The sequence below is a fragment of the Xyrauchen texanus genome, chromosome 34, assembly GCF_025860055.1.
Source record: "Xyrauchen texanus isolate HMW12.3.18 chromosome 34, RBS_HiC_50CHRs, whole genome shotgun sequence".
NCBI classification, from domain to species: domain Eukaryota; kingdom Metazoa; phylum Chordata; class Actinopteri; order Cypriniformes; family Catostomidae; genus Xyrauchen; species Xyrauchen texanus.
The window spans coordinates 17,227,688-17,248,357 of NC_068309.1; the positions used below are offsets into that span (position 1 = coordinate 17,227,688).

General features: G+C 38.1%; 2 protein-coding genes across 2 annotated transcripts; one reads left to right on the forward strand and one right to left on the reverse strand.

Moving 5' to 3' along the window:
• The first annotated feature begins 252 nt into the window (after positions 1-252).
• kcnk12l (potassium channel, subfamily K, member 12 like) lies at positions 253-5,110 on the forward strand. Its single transcript, XM_052103706.1, has 2 exons — positions 253-598; positions 4,104-5,110. Exons 1-2 carry the CDS (start codon positions 253-255, stop codon positions 5,108-5,110), a joined length of 1,353 nt encoding a protein of 450 aa, XP_051959666.1.
• Positions 5,111-6,310: 1,200 nt separating this feature from the next.
• On the reverse strand, positions 6,311-20,320 carry LOC127627884 (protein phosphatase 1A-like). The gene is made up of 6 exons (XM_052104482.1): positions 19,642-20,320; positions 17,848-18,419; positions 13,675-13,792; positions 13,107-13,221; positions 7,625-7,688; positions 6,311-7,154 (listed from the first exon to the last, which is right to left on the reverse strand). The coding sequence occupies exons 1-6, from the start codon at positions 20,051-20,053 to the stop codon at positions 7,128-7,130; spliced, it is 1,308 nt and encodes a 435-aa protein (XP_051960442.1). The 5' UTR covers positions 20,054-20,320; the 3' UTR covers positions 6,311-7,127.
• Positions 20,321-20,670: the final 350 nt, after the last annotated feature.

The window sequence follows — 20,670 nt, forward strand, 5'->3', positions numbered from 1 at the left end:
ACAGAATGTTAATGGACAGAGGCAACTCATATATTCAGGAAAAATATTCAGTTAGTTTTTGAACTGTAGATGCAAACAAAAGCTGCAGTTTTCATGTGACTCTATACCTGTGCTAGAGCCCATTGTGGTGTAGTGTTGTGAGTGTGTGTTGGTGTGTACTGTATGTGTGTTTTTTTTCTTGTCTCCATGAAAGTGCATTTTGTGGCCGTGCTTGTTTGCCTGTTCTTGTCATTTCCTGCTGGTGATCAAGTCATGCCACGTGGAAGAGATGTCAGCAGAAGGTGTTGCCTCCCACTGCCCCTGAATGAGGACAATGCCCGTTTTGGCTTGTTGGCAGCCCTTATACTCCTCTACCTGCTGTGTGGGGCGGTAGTGTTCTCTGCTCTGGAGCAACCCTCTGAGCTTCTGGCCCACAAACACTGGGAGGAACAGCTGGCCAACTTCACCCAGCAAAACAGTATAAACCTGAACTCACTACAGGTCTTGCTAAGGCAGTATGAGGAGGCTTTTGTGGCTGGGATACGTGTAGACAAACTTCGGCCCCGCTGGGATTTCTCAGGGGCATTTTACTTTGTTGGTACAGTGGTCTCCACTATTGGTGAGTCCTGTGATGTTTACATTCTTTCAATTTTCAGACTTTCAGATCTGTAAACCAGTGAACATCAACCTACAGCAATCATTATGCAAAAACTGTTGCCATGATTTAATTTCCCAGATGTTTTTGTGCTTTTATATTATAACAATCCCATTGACCAAATCATATAAAAACTTTCTTTTATACATTTTTTTATTTTCTCCCCTTTTCTCCCCAATTTGGAATGCCCAATTCCCAGTGCTCTCTTAGTCCTCGTGGTGGCGTAGTGACTCGCCTCAATCCGGGTGGTGGAGGATGAATCTCAGTTGCCTCCGCATCAGAGACTGTCAGTCCACTCATCTTATCACGTGGCATGTTGAGTGCGTTACCGTGGAGACATAGCGCGTGTGGAGGCCCATGCTATTCTCCGCGGCATCCACGCACAACTCACCATGCGCCCCACTGAGAGCGAACCACATTAAAGTGACCACGAGGAGGTTACACCATGTGACTCTACCCTCCCTAGAAACTGAGCCAATTTTGTTGCTTAGGAGACCTGGCTGGAGTCACTCAGCACTCAGGAATATTCTTCCATCCTTTACTTACCCTTGTGTTGTTCCAAACCTGTATGATTTTCTTTTTCTTCTGTGGAGCACAAAAGGAGATATTTTGCAGAATGTCATAGTAGTGTTTCTATCCCATGTGTTCAAGAGAATAAAATGGTCATTTATGGGAAAATTGGCACAAAATACAAGAATTTAGCAACCGGGGAAGCCACTTGGCTTTCTTGTTAAATTTTATAAATTACTTGCAGTTTATAATGCTCAGACAAAACATTCTCACAAACCTCATGTTTGCTTGCGATTGCCAGCAGCTGCCTTACTGTATATCTGGGAACAAAAATCAGACAGTTCTGGGAATTAAATGTTGCCATAGTTTTGATGCTTTGGCTCCGGCATTTCAGAATGACCAGAGCATTTGCGATGCTATGCAGTGATATAGGTCTACTGGTTTTCAGGCATATCTTGGAATTTGTTCAGTAAATAGGTGTGTTCGACTTCATGCAGCGCTGCACAGACCGTTCTGTGCTTGAAGCAGTGCACGTTGGTTAGAAATTTAGTCCCGCTTTAGTCGATGCCACCATCGTGTCACTGTGACGTATGCCATCAAAAAACTGCGAGACAAGACCTGCTGGATGGGTCAGCCGGTGAAGTTACATCTTATCCATAACTGGCCAGATTCTCAGATTACAACGATGATGTGTGCTTCATGGGATTTGTTAGGAATGGCATACTACTCTTACTACTTCTGCAATATTAGTTTAAAAGAGTTGTATGGAAGTATGCCATCCGTGTTTGTATAACAGTACTACTTGCATAACAGTACAGTAATTCTGTTTTCATGCAATCATAATCTTATACACTCACTGAGTACTTTACTAGGAACACTATGGACCTAATAAAGTGCCAGACATGGTCTTCTGCTGTTTTAGCCATCCACCTCAAGGTTCGAAGGGTTGTGCATTCTGAGATATTATTCTGCTCACTACAATTGTACAGAGTGGTTATTTGAGTTACTGTAGCCTTTCACTCAGCTCGAACCAGTCTGGCCATTCTCTGCTGACCTCTCTCATCAACAAGGCGTTTCTGTCCGTAAACTCTGAGACTGTTGTGTGAAAATCCCAGGAGATCAGCAGTTACAGAAATACTCAAACCAGCCTGTCTGGCACAAACAATCATGCCATGGTCAAAATCACTGAGCTCACATTTTCCCCCATTCTGATGGTTGATGTGAACATTAACTGAATGCCTGACCCGTATCTGTATGATTTTATGCATTTCTCTGCTGCCACACGATTGGCTGATTAGATAATCGCATGAATAAGCAGATGTACAGGTATTCCTAATAAAGTACTCAGTTAGTGTGTATCATGTTTATGCATAAAACAATTAAAAATTATTCAAAAAGTCTGCCTACTTTATTGGTATTAAAATAATATAGGTTTATTTCTATTTGTACACGAAGGCACAGAATTTAGCAGCATGTATAACTTATTCAAATGAATAGTGTTTCTGGTTATTGTACTGAATGTAAAAATGAAGCATCTGTATATCTGAATTTCTATCAAATCCACTTTGTCTGCAATAAAGAAAGCAAACATTGTGCGATAGGATGTAACTGAGAGTGGTTCAGCACACAACGGGAAGTGCAAAATGTCCTGTTTGACGGCTAATTTTTCAACACCTCCCTGACTGCAATCGACAAATCTTGCTGATTGGTAAGGCAAGGCACAGTTGAAGTCGAACACACCTAATGTGTTTCCATTATAGTGTTTTGCACAAGTCTTCTTATTAAATAAAACATTTATGCACCTCAGGCAAGTATATACATTTTATTCGCATCTTGGTGATTCCATTCAGGAATTTTTATTGCAATATCCCAATACTCACTTAAAACTATGTTGATGGAAACCCAGCTGCTGTCTACTTTATTCAATGTTCTGCAAAACATCTTTCTTAAGCCCCAGTGAAATGCAGCGACAACAAGGCACAGTCTCATACATTATTGATGAGAGCAGAGTGAATTCCAGCAACACGAGCATCAGCGACCGTGTTGATGTGGGCATTGTAAGGGACTCGACAAAGTTGTGAAAAGTTTAACTTTATGCAAATGACGAGCGACATTCGGAAAAAGGACCATATCTAATGGGGTAAAAGGTGGTAACAATTCTAGGGGCCCGCAGGTCCAAGAAGGCCCACAACAAATTTTAAATGATAATTTCATATATGAAAGGGGCCCAGACCAAGATAGTCAGGGGGCCTAGAATTTCTTTCCACGGTCTTGTTCGGGAGGGACTACCAATGGGAGGAAAGTCACTGGAGCCGAGCGCAGGCAACACAAACAAGAAGTTAAGTTCTGAGTGATTTCACTGTTTCATATTGCTTGTCTGTAACCACATACATTTTTATAATAAAAAAAGCATGGAAAACATGTAAGAAATTGTCTGCATTCTGAGTGAGTTTAATTCATGCATTGATAGATCGTTCATCTTGTTAATGATATGATGCATTGAGCACTGCTGCAGTTTATATGAAAACACTACCGTACTCCTTTTTTTTTTTTTTTTTTAGAGGCAAGAGAACTGCTTCCTTGTCAAATAAGAATTATATCTCAGTTTTACTGGTATCATTTATTATCTGTGATCAGAATTTAAAAGGCTATGGCCAGTTGTGCAGTCCACCAATAATGTTAGAGCGACAGAAGTATGAATGCCCATTAGCGACATACAGTACAAGGACTAGCAACATCAAACGACAATGTCGCTGGTGGTGTGAATGAGGCTTTAATTTCTTTCTGTGTTCCACAACAGTGAGAAAATCTTAGCACTTTGAAGTGACATGAGGCTAAGTAAATGATGATTGAAGACACATTTTTGGGTGAACTATTCCAAAAGCCAATCTTGAATTATGATACATCATTTAAATGCAACACATCAATAAAATAGTGTCTATTTCTTATTTCCCTCCAGGCTTTGGCATGACCACTCCAGTCACCATTGCAGGTAAGATCTTTTTGATATTCTATGGACTTCTTGGTTGTGCAGCAACAATCCTCTTCTTCAACTTGTTCCTGGAGCGCATCATCACAATGTTGGCCTACATCATGCGCTGGTGTCACGAGCTCCAACTGCGTCGATCGGGCGTGGGAGGAGTGGAGTCCAGGAGTGAGGATGACAGCTTGGAGGGTTGGAAGCCATCGGTTTACTACGTTATGCTCATTCTGGGCATAGCCGCCTTGCTGATTGCTTGCTGTGCTTCAGCCCTCTACTCTGCCATGGAGGACTGGGACTACTTCGAGTCCTTCTACTTCTGCTTTGTCGCCTTCAGTACCATTGGGTTCGGAGATCTGGTGAGCAGCCAAAGGGAGAGCTATGAAGCTCAGGAGGCCTACCGTCTTGGTAACTGCCTCTTCATCCTCATGGGTGTGTGTTGTATCTATTCCCTTTTCAATGTAATCTCTATCATCATCAAGCAAACCCTTAACTGGATCCTTGCCAAACTGGACTGCAACAGGGCTAAGTGTCCGTGCCATGGCCGGCCGTACAGGAGGCGAGGTGAGGCCTGCTGTTGCTGTTTCCCTCGAATACCAAGCCAGCGCCACAATCACCACCCTCCACCTGGAAATTCCCGGCAGAGGGATAAAAAACGCAATGCTGTGCACCCTGCCATGCCTAACGAGGCAGCGGGAAAGCGCTTCACTAATGCATCAGTGGAAACAGTTTGTGATAGTGAGACTGATCCTGGCTTAGGACCAGATGGAGGTTATCTGACAGGGCGCAGACTGTCTGGAGAAATGATCTCAGTCAATGACTTTATGGCCAACAAGGTTTCTCTGGCTATTCTACAAAAGCAGCTCTCTGAGACTGCTCATGGTAATCCAAGACAGAGCCATGTTCGCCAGAACGGTTTCTCCGGTGGAGTGGGCGCTTTTGCTATCATGAATAACCGCCTTCAGGAGACAAGTGTTGACAGGTAGCCCATTTATACAATGGTGACATTGGATACTGCACGTTATTTACGTATACATTTTTAAGACCCAAATGGTCTGACATTCAGTATTACTCAATGAGAAAATGTTGGAAAATGAAATACCCTTTAGTTTCTTCAGAAGGTTTTATTTATTGTTGTTTTATTGTGCACACAATGGAAGATGTACACTTACTATTGTAATGTACAGTACAGAGTAAATTAGATAAAATTAAAACAGTCAATTTACTTCTGTATATCAAGGACAGTGAATGTTATATTAGGATAATGTTGAGCATCTATGAATGGTTTCCTTCTTAAGAGGCAGACAGCTCTCAATGTTTTACATCATTATAAACAAACCATGGGATTTTAATGGTAACATCGCTTCTCAGAGTCACTTTGATGCTGAAGTGATTGGCTGGTGTAGTGAGCAATCACACTATGCCACTGGAGAGATCCTTTAAGGGCTCTTTGCAAAAACAGACTGATTTTCGAGAGCTAGGCAGATGTAGCCAGAGCACTTACAAAGAGATAGTCCCAGGGGATAAATCAAAGAGAGATGGTCAGAATTATTCGTTGTTTAATCGTTTCTATTACACTGCTGTCAGTATTGATTGTCCTAAGAAACAAATGATCTCAAATGAATACAAATATATTTACAACAATTATAGTTAAACGAATCGAGAAAGTTAGTAAACCAATTAATCTAAATAATAAAGCAAATTATTTGTTGATGGATTTTATAGATTCAGTAGATACTGTATATTGTAAACACTTATTTTACTTTGTTAAATATTTATTTTGGTATTGATATTTTTGTGTTAAATGTAATTCTCTTAGAATGGCATGTAATTATTCTTGTTCGGGTATGATGCAAAACCTGTGCATTGCAATCCATGCCTGCAACATCTGTGTGTGACAGCTGCCTCTTGTCATTTGATGCAACACTGAGAGCTTTTTTATTCTGTTGCAGATTTGGTCTAAGTGATACATTAACATTGTGCTTGCAGATGTGAATGTAACATTAAAATTGGGTTTGCAGAGGTTAGTTAGTGGGCATTCAATGAAGACTGACTCTCTACTGCCCTCTGCTAACTGATGGTTGGTGAGATCAACACAAAATGTAGGACTAAAATTACCATAAGACTCTGTATATAGAAGGACAGGCATGAAATAAAGAGAATCCTCATGAATGACCTGATTGGGTTATTATTATCTTTATTACTCAAACTTTAACCATATGTTAGCACAAATATTGCCACTACAAGATCTGTATAATTTGCACAAACATCATTACACAATGTGATACAGCAATGCATCAGTTAATTTGATAGTAATTAGGAAATATCTTAATATTAATTCTGTTAATAGATTGGCATAATCTCAAAAAGTAAGGCAACACACTACAGATCATGCAAACAGAGTAGAGCATATTACAGTAAACAACAATTCAAGAACCGGAAAAGTTGCAATCTGTCACCATATTATGAGCCTGTATAGTTCAAAAAGGAAAAGTGCTTGTATTTAATAGAATTGGCATCTTAGAGATTTATTTTGCAGTCTATTTGACTCTTGAAATCTTAATACATAGCTAACATGCTTGAAATAACTAAATTGCTTTTGATATCGATTTAAAAATGTAAACCCATATATCCTGTTTTATGCAAAGACTGAAAAGATTCTCAAATGTGTGTTTTCATTAGTTAAACACATTACCTGAGTATTGGCAAATACATTTGATAAGGTAAATACGGAACATATCACAATCTAAAGAGTCAAAGTCTAATAGTTATATACAGTCATTATTGTCCTGGATAGTGGTATAGCATTGCTTGTTGTACTGTAAGTTTCATTATTCAGGAATAATAAAAAAGACTAACGTAAAATGTCTTCATGTTTGCTTAAAATTTGGATTTTTTCAATTTATGAGTTAAAATAAAGGTGATCATTTTTATTTCTTCCACAATCTAATATATAGGGTCACTTTAGACTCATCTCCATGAAGGATCTTTAAGAGATGGACTCTAGTTGGCATCCATAGAACCAAGCTCCTGAAAAGATACAAAGCATTCATATATTCTTTACAGCACTGTTCTTCTGCCAAGTGCTCTTGCAAATTGACTAAATTAATTTTCTTAATAAGTATTGTTGTCTTGTTTTCCATTTAATATAATCTAAACATCCTTAAAACAAAATACACTTACTTGAAAAGTAAAACTCTGTAAGACAATAACATTTCAGGGACTATATTTTAAGTTTATTTTTCTTAACCCATTGGCAAATTGTCTAAATGTTGTTAGATTTATGCTTTAAACAAGAATAAATAAATAGAGCAGGAAAAATTCATTTAATTCAAGATAGGCTCTCTCAAGAAAATGAAATAAAAATTGTATAATAAAAAAGTAAGTCTAGATATTTTTTATGGGAAACAAAAGCGCTATTTGGCGATTGACACTGAAATGTTACTTAAAAAAGTAAAGGCAATTTTTACATTGCATTAAAAGTTCTGCATCAAGCTTACCTGGGCTAATCTCAATCGCCGTGCCTCTTTGTGCTGATAGTAGGCAGAAATGATACAGTTCCGCCTGCAAATAATAGGTAATAAATGATAACTTGTGGTGTTAAAATGGTGGGGTAAAAATACACAAATCCTCTGTTCTCTCAACAGTCATCACAACAACATATCATCTTTTGTCAGCATTTGATTGCTGCTTTAGTGAAGGTGCCTAAACCTTGAATCTGAGAACAGCTGCTGTGTACACGGGGTACCTGGGCATTGCTAAGCAGAACCAGGGTGGATGTGTCATCTATGCAGCTTTGATCTGATAATCTCATGCTCTTCCAGTGTGTAACAAAATACCATATGTATTTTCCCCCCTGTATTTAATCTCAAATACATACAGATAAATACAGGGGGATTCAAGAGGGATCATCTTTTAAAATTCTTCTATTTAGCATTTTTCTAATTTAATAGTTTTTTTTAAATAACAAATTATATTATTATCTTAACAGTTTTTAATTGTGAACACAGGCTTTTGAGCCCCACAGTATGGCTAGACCATAATTAAAAGGTTCACCCAAAATGCCATCCCATGTGTATGACTTTCTTCTACTGAACATAAATTAAGATTTTTAGAAGACTTTTTCAGCTTTGAAGGTACTTTCAATGCAAGTGAATGGTGACCAGAACTTTATAGCTCCAAAAATCAAATAAAGACAACATAAAAGTAATTCATCTGACTTTAAATGGTTTAATATATGTCTTCTGAAGCAGTGCTTGAAGTGGGCGGTATGCAGTACCTGCACTTCTATCATTTCCTCTACAGAGTACTGGTAGTTTTTCTATATGTGCTCATATGCACAAACTTTTTTTCACAAGAGGCAAAACTGATGAAATCTGAACCTTCAAAGAAAATATATAGGGAAATGTGCTTTAAAGCCAAAGGATTAGCAGGATAAGCCAAATTTAGCCCTCATTGAATGGGAGGATAATAAACATTTTAAAAAGGAAAAACAGATATAATGCTCTTTTTCATTTTTAGGCTACATTTATTTTGTGTAAAAAGACAGTTCTACATTAGATTGCCATTTTTCTCTTATGTGTATTGATATTGACAAAGATACAGACTTTAGCAGATCTAAATATTCTTTCTCAGTTTTCATAAACAATAAACCTTCTTTGTATGTTTTTATTTTCAGAGTTAAGCTAATCAAAACCTATTTGTTACTTGAGGATGTAAGGTCATATTTGTTCTTCAGCCAGATCTTAAGAAGGAATGTATGGCCAGACGTGGGAAATGTTATTAAAATACCTCTTTTAACATAATCAAATACTATTTTAATGTAAATAAACATATTATTAACCGTTCTGTTTTTACATGTTAACATATACAATAAAAAGTTTTTGGTAAGATAAATACAGATAAAAAAGTTTGGCACCAGTTTAGTTTATAAATCTCCAAGAGTATTTATTTATTTAAAAAAACATATGTCTCATAGTGCATTCACTTGCATTGTATGGACCTACAGAGCTGAACTATTCTTCTAAAAATCTTTGTTTGTGTTCTGCGGAGAGAATTTTCATTTTTGGATGAATGATCCCTTTATTCATATTTGCCAATGTCAAAAGTGCTGAACATCAATGTTTGGATGGATCTGAACTGAAAGTCAGTTTACTGTGACAAATTGTATGTTCATATATTTTGAGATGCATATCAGTATATAAATGACAAAATTACAATCTTCAAATTAAAATGAGGATAAAAAGTATAATAATAATAATATAATAATTATTAAAAATTAAATATATATTAAATAAATATATATATATATATATATATTATATATATATATTAGGGCTGTCGATTTAATGTGTTAATTTAGTGCGATTAATTTGACTAAAAATAACGCGATATATATATACAGTGGGTACGGAAAGTATTCAGACCCCCTTAAATTTTTCACTCTTTGTTATATTGCAGCCATTTGCTAAAATCATTTAAGTTCATTTTTTTTCCTCATTATTGTACACACAGCACCCCATATTGACAGAAAAACACAGAATTGTTGACATTTTTGCACATTTATTAAAAAGAAAAACTGAAATATCACATGGTCCTAAGTATTCAGACCCTTTGCTGTGACACTCATATATTTAACTCAGGTGCTGTCCATTTCTTCTGATCATCCTTGAGATGGTTCTACACCTTCAATTGAGTCCAGCTGTGTTTGATTATACTGATTGGACTTGATTAGGAAAGCCACACACCTGTCTATATAAGACCTTACAGCTCACAGTGCATGTCAGAGGAAATGAGAATCATGAGGTCAAAGGAACTGAGAGCTCAGAGACAGAATTGTGGCAAGGCACAGATCTGGCCAAGGTTACAAAAAAATGTCTGCTGCCCTTAAGGTTCATAAGAGCACAGTGGCCTCCATAATCCTTAAATGGAAGACGTTTGGGACGACCAGAACCCTTCCTAGAGCTGGCCGTCCAGCCAAACTAAGCTATCGGGGGAGAAGAGCCTTGGTGAGAGAGGTAAAGAAGAACCCAAAGATCACTGTGGCTGAGCCCCAGAGATGCAGTCGGGAGATGGGAGAAAGTTGTAGTAAGTCAACCATCACTGCAGCCATCCACCAGTCTGGGCTTTATGGCAGAGTGGCCCTACGGAAGCCTCTCCTCAGTGCAAGACACATGAAAGCCCGCATGGAGTTTGCTAAAAAACACCTGAAGGACTCCAAGATGGTGATAAATAAGACTCTCTGGTCTGATGAGACCAAGATAGAACTTTTTGGCCTTAATTCTAAGCGGTATGTGTGGAGAAAACAGGCACTGCTCATCACCTGTCCAATACAGTCTCAACAGTGAAGCATGGTGGTGGCAGCATCATGCTGTGGGGGTGTTTTTCAGCTGCAGGGACAGGACGACTTGTTGCAATTGAGGGAAAGATGAATGCGGCCAAGTACAGGGATATCCTGGACGAAAACCTTCTCCAGAGTGCTCTGGACCTCAGACTGGGCCGAAGGTTCACCTTCCAACAAGACAATGACCCTAAGCACACTGCTAAAATAACGAAGGAGTGGCTTCACAACAACTCCGTGACTGTTCTTGAATGGCCCAGCCAGAGCCCTGACTTAAACCCAATTGAGCATCTCTGGAGAGACCTGAAAATGGCTGTCCACCAACGTTTACCATCCAACCTGACAGAACTGGAGAGGATCTGCAAGGAGGAATGGCAGAGGATACCCAAATCCAGATGTGAAAAACTTGTTGCAGCTTTCCCAAAAAGACTCATGGCTGTATTAGATCAAAAGGGTGCTTCTACTAAATACTGAACAAAGGGTCTGAATACTTAGGACCATGTGATATTTCAGTTTTTCTTTTCTAATAAATGTGCAAAAATGTCAACAATTCTGTGTTTTTCTGTCAATATGGGGTGCTGTGTGTACAATAATGAGGAAAAAAAATGAACTTAAAGGGTAACTAAACCCTAAACCAACTTTTTTTAGTTAATGATCTGTAAGCATGGGGCTTTATTAGTACTGGTCATTGATTCAAGTAATTTTTTTGACGTTTGTGTATAAAGTGTTTTAATTCTACAATATATGGTGTAAAAACGTCTGAGTGCTGCCCTCTTCAGGTTGAACGGTGGCTACTGCAGTTCAATTTTCCTATTGGCTGTTGCGGTACTTCGTGACGTAAGCGGTGACAGCTGACGTAAGCAGGTTCCAGCTCACCACGCCAGATTCATGTACATGTCGTCTTGCGACCGTGTGAGGAATAATAATAACATAGAGTCTGACAGCAGCTGTCAATTAATCCGTCACTACGAGTCTCCGCACTCGGTTCAGTCCCTCTATCCCCGCCGGGGTCTGCCCACTTTTCCAGCATTTTCAAATATTTCTAGTGGGTGGAGTCAGACTCTGAGCAGGTGTTTAGTTACTCTTTAAATGATTTTAGCAAATGGCTGCAATATAACAAAGAGTGACAAATTTAAGGGGGTCTGAATACTTTCCATACCCACTGTATATATATATTAGGGCTGTCAATCGATTAAAATTTGTAATACAATTAATAACATGTAATACAATTAATAACGATTAATCACATATACAAATATTTGCTGAGAAAGCCCCTCATATAACAATAATTCAATATATAATGATGAAATGATGATACATAGTAACCTTTAAATATAAAAAAATGATATATATATAAAAATATTCAGATAATTAAAATGTATTACATTCTTGTGGCAGAAGAGTTAATCATTGATAAGACCATTCAAAAAGCGGCTTTAGAATACAATGTATTGTTTACTAACATATTATTAAGTCAATCATTGGTATACAGTTCACAGCAATCCATTTCACAAGTGAATTTGTCAATCAGTTGGAGATTTATTATGAGGGCTTGTTTAAGGACCCGTCAATCTTGTATTTTTGCGTTGCATCATAAACATAACATTTTTAGGTCACTGTGTATCAAGTTAAATACAGTTTAATACTTAGAACACATAATGAGATCCCTTTGTTCGGATTTGCGCTCCATCAAGGGTTTTGAATGCAAGAATGTAACGCATGTGTTGTGCTGCTGCTGGATGGTTGTTTTCTTCACTATATAAACTGCGCATTGCCACGCAGCTGAAGTTTCACTTACTGCCCTCTGGAGTAAACAGGTGGTACTACAAGCTTGCCTTTCTCAGGAATCTTTCATATTACGGTCCGGGGGCATTGCGATTAATGGTGTACATTAATGGGCAAATATAAAATGCAGTAAGGTATAAAGTTTTTTACAGTGCAAAGAAAGTGTAATTCTTCTTGTTGACAATTAATTTGAAAGATTTTGAAAAAAGCTCAATTTCTAACAAAAATGTAATTAAACTTTGGTTGGCAATTTGCACATTTGTATTTATGGATGTAATATTTGCCACGCAAAATATCTTGTTCTTATTCGCATAAATATAAATGACATATTTAAAAAATAAACTGTAGACACATTTTTCATGAAGTATGAGCCGTGTTCAAACCAACATTTTGTGGATACATCAAAGTTATAATATTTCTATAACTAATTATAATTCTAATAAAGACTAATTCTTCCTCATTTACGCCACAAAATGCAAATTTGCTATCAATGTCCATATATTTCAAGATAAAGCAGCCTTACAGAGGGACGTTTTATGTAGGATTTTAAGTGCACATCTTTAGCTTTGTTTGAAATACAACATCTAAAAGGATTTAACCAAGCTTTTTTCCCATCAATGAAACAGATTTGAACATTCCAAAATAATTTTCCTCTGAGAAATCTTTGCGTTTACTGAAATATTTGTTGAATACATTTGTTGTTACAGGGGGACTGAATAGTCAAATCATTTTTATAAATAGAATAAAGTAAATATCTATTAAGACGTGTATGACAGAACAAGATTGAAAAAGAACTGTTTGTTTGCTGACCGATAAATACCAAGCAATAGTTTTGCTTTAAGTCAACATGAACTCACTTGCTCTGAAGGCCGCCCCCTGGTGGTAGTCCAGGAATCACCTTAGAAGCAAGAACTGTCAGAACTGACAACAGATCAGGCTCATCACCTCTCGCGCTCAGCTCTTCAAATATATCTTAAACAGAAAGAGGTATGACACTGGTTTAATTCCACATGCAGGTAACTTTAAAATTAAGACTTCTAAACATTACATTAGTGGTTCTCAACTGTTTTTTGCTTTAGGATGTATATTTGACTTCAGATATCAAGTGGCGACCCCACACAGTAGGAAAATTGTTTATCGTTTAAAAGTTACAGGAAAATTAGCAGCTTGGCGCCAAAAACGTGCATGCGCAGCATATGATGCAAATACCATAAAATAGGCATACAAGTTTTATCCTCCTCTTTAAATAAGCTATCCTAAGTAAGAACTATGGTTCGTTGCACTTAATTGTTTGCATCTAGCATACGACCCAATCAGAACAGAGGATTGACATCTGTGACATAACAGCCATACCAAGTATAAACTTGGGCCATATGTAATAAAATGTCAATATCAAGAGAATTCAGACTTCATCTGTTGGTTTACCAGCTACTTTGGACTGCAGAAAATCCTCCAGCTCAGCCTCCTGATGCAGTGCTTCTGGTGATAGCTGGGGGGCAGCAGGGAAACAGACCAGAATGATGCTGATGTTATCAAGACTCCCCTGTTAGAAAAGACATGAAGAGAGGTTGAACCACCCACAAAAAGAAATGTTTTGTGCAAGGACTAAAAATTCTAAATTTTTCATTTCGGTTCATTCTGAGCATAAACAGTATTTTTTCGTTTCGGTTCCGGCGTTCTGCACCCTCCTTTCCAATTGGTAACTAGTTATAATTAAATTAATAACATTATTTTTTTTAAATGATAGTACTCTGTGCTAAGGGTGGGTGATCTCACAAGAGAAACAATCGACCTGGTCTGGAAAACAAGCTCAGGGACTTACCTCAACCAAAATAAATGAAAATATAAGTAATTTGTTTTGCTTTTTAGTGGGGGAATTATCAGCATAGAAAGAATAGCAAGAATAGAATACAGTAGCCTATAAAAAATAACAATCTTTTCAATAAATGTATTCTTAATATTAATTATGTACCCAGAAATATTTGAAATATTTCAAAAATACATCTGGCCATCAAAAATCAATTAATAGCCTAAATTGCTCTCTCCTGCATGTATGCACATACTGCATGGGCACATTTGGACTTATGCAAATTATTTTATTTCATCTATGAATTGTTTAATTATTTTGTTTTAATTATTTGTTTTTATTACTGATCTGCTTTTAGTCAAAACCTAACAGCATCAAATCTGTATTAATGCATCATACCTAACAATAATTCAGCGAAGACTTAGAAGAAATGTTTACCTCTATTTTTCCTCTCATCTGGATTAATCATGCATTTATATGTAGTAACTTTATATAATTGCCGTAAAGTTCTTCGGCATGTTACTGAAGGCTACATCCACAACGTGCAATTATGCAAAGAAGTGTGTGGCACATGTTCTACTGAAAAGAGTAAAGCCTAATTTTTTAGGCAACAGAAAGTGATGTAATTCCTAAAATGTACTATAATATAAACCCTTTGGGTATTGGTTTCGTAAAAAAAAAAATTGTAATTGGAACGAACTTAACTGGTTGCTAACCAGTTTCCAGCATTTAAAAATATAGTCTTCACTTTAAAACAATTGAAAGGGACTTTGTTCCCATTTTCGGTTACGTTCTGCAAAAATGTGGTTCCTTTTCATTCCTCGAACCGTTTTTAATTGCTGGTTTGGTGTGCAATCAATGTAGATTTTGTATTACATTATTTACAGGACATTTGTATTAAAAGCATATTCTACCCAAAAATAAAAATCCTGTCATAATTTACTTTTTTTACTTCTGTGGACACAAAAATAAATTTTGCCTCAGTCATTGCATTTTTTTCTTCCTTACAATGAAAGTGGATGGTGACTGAGACTAAAAGTACTGCCTTACATTTCCTTTTGTGTTTTACAGAGGATAGAAAGTCATATGGATTCGGAACAACATGAGGGTGAGTAAATTATTTTGCAGAAGAATTACAGAATTTAAATCCCTTTAAAAACAAGCTGTTAATAATACAGAGTGACTATTTTCCCCCAGGTTTAAATAGCACTTGCAACACAGCATGACTATTTGCATCCCAATAGTCTATTGGAATCAGAGAAATTTCCAACAGACTGCATTTGTAAGTGTTGCTGCAGTTCTGTGGGCCGTAACGCCAGTGAAACTGTTCCTTTTTGACCCAGGCTAGATTCTGCGTTTTTGCACTATTTTCCCATTCTGTTTCCTGTCTCCTCTCTTAATATTTTCTTTAATAGTACTTATAATAATAATACATAAAAATTAATATAAAGGTAGTTTTACTATAGTAATGTTGTAGTAGCCATGTTTTTTAGCAGAAACCATAGATTTGATGCAATTAACAATGTTACTACAGTAGTACGTGTTTAATTTTATGGTTACTATGAGTTAATTTTTGTAAAGGAAGGTTAGGGTTAGGTTTAGGTAGCGTTTGGTGTAGTGTGTCTGTAGGACTCTAAATAAAAACAGTAAACAAGCTGCAGTGACGCACGCCCCTGTACTGTTAGTATTTAATTAGGAGTGTAAATAGCAACTACCTTTATTTGCACCAGGGTTTAAATAGCATTTGCCTTAATAATATTCAAAGTGATGATGTAAACAAAATGAACAAAATCTTCACAATGCCCCCTTCAGTACAGCCCCAAATACAAAATGAAAATATTAAACAGGAATTTGGTTAAAATTTCAAACTTAAATGAAAAAATTCAGAGAGAGTTTATATCAGCCCAAATTCTGTCAGGCTGTTGAGAGACCTTTTTAAAATGAAAGGATGGAGAGGTAGCCTATAGTTTCACTTTAACACTATTTAGCTGGAAGCCATTAGACATACTAAAATACACTAGAAAATAAATAAATAAATGTTCCTCTGATGTTTCTGTAGATACAGGTAGTACTGTGATGCTATCTTCTGGCTTCTAAAAGGACAACTACCTTGATGATTACATTTATTGGAATTGCAGACTTATCATTTATTTCTCAGGGATACTGTTGGCTGACTTTCACTACATGGCACAATGCTAGGCAAAATGCTGTAATCCCCTCACACCAAGGCTAAAAGTAGTTTATCCTTTTGCAGCTTAGCAGCTGACTACAGCTTCAGTTTGAGATGGTGGTCGATAGTGCTATCCTGACAAATCAGAGATGTGGCTTACTGTGGAGAGAAAGATGTTGGCATTTTCAGCTCAGCAAACATCCTTCTCTAAAGCCTAAAGGCCATTTAGTGTTTCTCTTATGTAATATAATGGCCTGGCTAAAGTCAGACTGGGATACCATAGCCAATGTCTGTTTTGAACAGATGAAACCGTTGATGAAGCTGTATTTGAGCAGGCAGACTTATGAGATACTTTAAACAGACCTTTAAACAAACTGTCAGAGACAACAGGCATGCTTAGTTACTGCTAATATCTCACAACGTCTGAAAATGAGATCAGATTTTTATCAGCTTCTATCTCTGTATTACCACAGCACCCTGCTGGATTCCCTAATTTTATGACACTAAAATTATGTTAACACATATAATGTTTACTTATTGTGGCCATACTTCTGAAACAGTGTTTATTTTATGTTTATGGACTGACCCCATTCATTTCTAGTGTAAGTGTCTTAATGAAAGTGTGATTTTTGCTTCTTTGTTTAAAATAAAAAAGGGACAAAACAAAATTTTTTTTGTGATAATCAACATTATGCGAAGCGTAGTATTAAACTCGGAACATTCCTTTAAGACACCTGATAGTGTCACTAGCATCCAAAACATATCATGTGATTTCCAACAGGCCAAACACTGTATTAATGCAACGCTGAATTGTTAAAAGTCCAACCTAGTCTTATAAAATGAACATTATTACAACTACATTTTTGCAAACTTACTTTTTTGTGCCGCGTTCAATCTTCCGCCACAGTTTCCTGGAGAAATTAACACTAGAGGAACTATAACAACTGTGCGTTTTATAACTTTCACACAAATTACGACTACAATGCCTGATGATGACTTTATATACATGTATCTTTCACACTATTACTCACACACTGCTATGTTTTGATTATCAAAACACTTTTACAATAGAGCATCATTTGAAAAATAACACTTTTTACACTTGTATTACAGACCCACCTACATTTACACACTTATTCCAAAGTGATTAGCTTTCACGGTTGCTCCCCTGATGGAGTCTTGGACTTTGATGACAGAGGTTTGAGCCCAGCCAAGCACGCAAGCTGACATGTGAGATGAAAGTATCATAGAAGTGATGCGAAATGACATGGTTGCTTCTGTAAATGTGCTTTTCATGTCACATTTGCTTTTAGAACACTATTGTTAAATTTACAAGTTGGTTTGGGTAAGCATGTTTGTTTTGATTACCTCTCATTTGCTTTTACAACACTATCAGTTAGGTTTAGGTTAAAGTTTTAGGTAAGGGAGGTACGTTTTACTCATTAAAACCTCTAATCTAATATTGTCTGGTTACGACACCATTTCACTTGCTTTTGGCACCCACTGCTGGATATGTCACTGGGAAACAGCAGCGAAACGTTTAATTAAGCTGGTAGTTTTGCAAAAAAGTTGCAAAAATGTTCATGAGATCAGGCTGTAAAAGTTCCCCATTCATACTAACCTTATAGAGGCAAAGGTCAATGACCTGGGAGCAGACCTCTCTCAGGTCTGTGCAGACACGCAGTCGGCTGTGTATGAAGGCACAGAGCTCTTCATTACTGACAGTATCCCACACACCGTCACAGGCCAGAACCAAAAACTCATCAGTAGACGAGCGCTCCACGGCTGATACTTCCGGCTCGGGCGATATCATCTGTTCCGTGATGGGCTGCCACTCGGCTGTCTTGTAACTGAAGTCTCCCAATGCCCGGGAGACAGCCAGTGAGCCATTTACACGTTGTAAAGTGACCGATCCTCCTGCACTCTCTATCCTCTCTCTCTCACCAGGTCTGAAGGGCTTGTGGTCCTCCGTTGAGAAGGCCACCCGACCCGCACGGCACAAAACGGCCCGCGAGTCCCCGCAGTTCACAAAGTAGATGTGGTGTGGGGTGATGGCTGTGGCTACTACAGTGGTGCCTCCTCGCACCCAACCATCACGGCAGGCCATGGCATGAAGGTGCTTATCCATGAGAAAGAAGCCCTCCTTGATGCCCTCAGTGACCCTTTCCACATCCTCCTCTGCTCGGATCTTGCCTTTGAGAAGGAATAGGGCTCTTTTAACTAAATAACCAATAAAACCCAGTCTGCTTTTGAAGAGATCACCCAAAGATGAAAATTCTGTAATTATTTACTCCATATGACTTCCATGGAACACAAAAGGAGATGTTTGGCTGAATGTTAGCCTCAGTCACCATTCACTTTTATTTAATGGAAGAAAGATGCAAAAAAAAAGTAACTGAGACTTAAGGCTAGTTTATATTAAAATTTTCTGCATGCCATTATGTCTTGCACATGGTCGAACAATCTAGTCTTTTAAAGTGTACAGTTTTGACTGTAAGTGAATACGGACACAGACTCAAACTGTCCATGTGTCTAGAAATGCTGGGATGCATGCAGACTGTCAGCACATACTGTGTTGATAACGAAATTTGTAAAATGATGACAAAATCCGTAGCAGCAAGCAAAAAACTGATGTATACTTTGGCCTTTACATTCTTGGCAACATCTCCTTTTATGTTCAACAGAAGAAAGTAATTCATTCGGGGTTAGAATAATGTGAGGTTGAGATCAATGATGACAGAATTTTCATTTATTAGGTGAACTTTGCCTTGATCTGTTTGAAAAGTCACCAGAAGGTCTTACATAGTTAAAGTCTGCAGGTGATTGTTAAATGTTTGATGTAACAAAGTTATCACCCATCATACAGGAAAAATAACATTTTACAAATGTTTCACTGGTGAAGAGTTCCAGGACCAACAATTATGCGACTTCTAATTGCTTTTCCCATAGGAAAAATGTGTCATAACACAATTAACTTGTCATAACACAATTAACTTGTCAGATCACAGCTTATTGAAGTAGGAATGTTGCTGTGGCTTTGGATGATGTGGCTCTACAAATTAATCCCTTTATGTAAAGAGATCAACAAGATGTTTCTTCCAAGTGATGTAATGATCTACTATAATTATGAGTTCTATTTCCCTGTGAAAGCTATTCAGTCAATATCTGTGGTATTGGACACATAAAGCATTCTTGTGGCTCAACTGGTCGAGCATGGCACCAGCAACACCAGGGTCATGGGTTCCATTGCCAGGAAAATACAAACTGATCAAATGTATACGTTAGATGCTCTGTAAGTCACTTTGGATAAAAGTGTCTGCCAAATACATAAATGTATCGAAGTACAGTAGCTAAATCAGTGTAAGCCAAAGCAATATATTATGTCCTGCTATGTGTTGAACAGCTTGTTGCTCACCTGTGCCCAGAATGTGGTCCAGCAGGTTCAGAGAGCTGTGCTGGGCCACCGTGCTGCCTGCGTGCCCATCGTACACAGCAAAGAACCCCCAATGGGACAGTTCTCCACCCAGCTGAGGGAAGCAGTTATGGAAATCTTCCATGTGGGCCCTCCAACCTTGCATGCTGGCCAAGGCATAGGTAAGTCCCCAGGAGGCACATCCCTCCTGCATGTGCTTGTCCAGAACTGGTCGATCCAGGTATGGGCTGGGGATGACCCCTTCCTCCTCTCCCCCCTCCTCGCCACCGGTCAGCTCGCCTGTGCCTCCCCCTCGCCCCCCTTTGAAAAAGGAGGAGACCCTTTTCTCAGTCTCCTTCACCAGTTGCCGTACAAAAGCAGGCATGTCCACGCTTCCTTTCCTGGATGTCCTCATGGTTTTTTTTTTCACTCGTTTAAATCCTTTCACAGCCTCCACCCTGTGCTAAAGCTCACTGGCTTTGGTTTGGCTGTGTGCGGGGCCTTCACAGCATTATAACCCAGAGGCTGATTCTGCACCTTCAAGCATCCTCGAATGATCCAGTCCAGAACGGTTAATTTTCCCCTCTGTCAGTTGAACCATTGCCATTGCTAGTCATGGCTGTTCTTTTCAATTTGATTCCACTTTGGTCTCCTTCCTCCACTATATGTCAGTAATGTTCCCTCTCTCTAAATATTTCTCTCTGTCTGAACCCATTATTTTCCTGTCATCACTCTGATTGGCTGAGCTATTTCTGTGCACCAATCATCTTTCAGTGTCCTCCCTCTTGTTGTACACACCAACGTGCAATCCTTTCGCAGAGCGGCTCTCTTTCACACGTTCAATGTCTCCCCCTCTCTCTCTCCCTCCCTGTGTTAATCATTTGCGCATCTGAACGTTTGATGATTTTGGATTATATAACATGCACAGATTAATGACATAACAGATTACTATAGTAGCCCACTAAGGGAGAGAAACAGACAGAAGGCACATATAGTAGCATTGTTTGCTCCTTTTGAAATTTTATTTGAGAC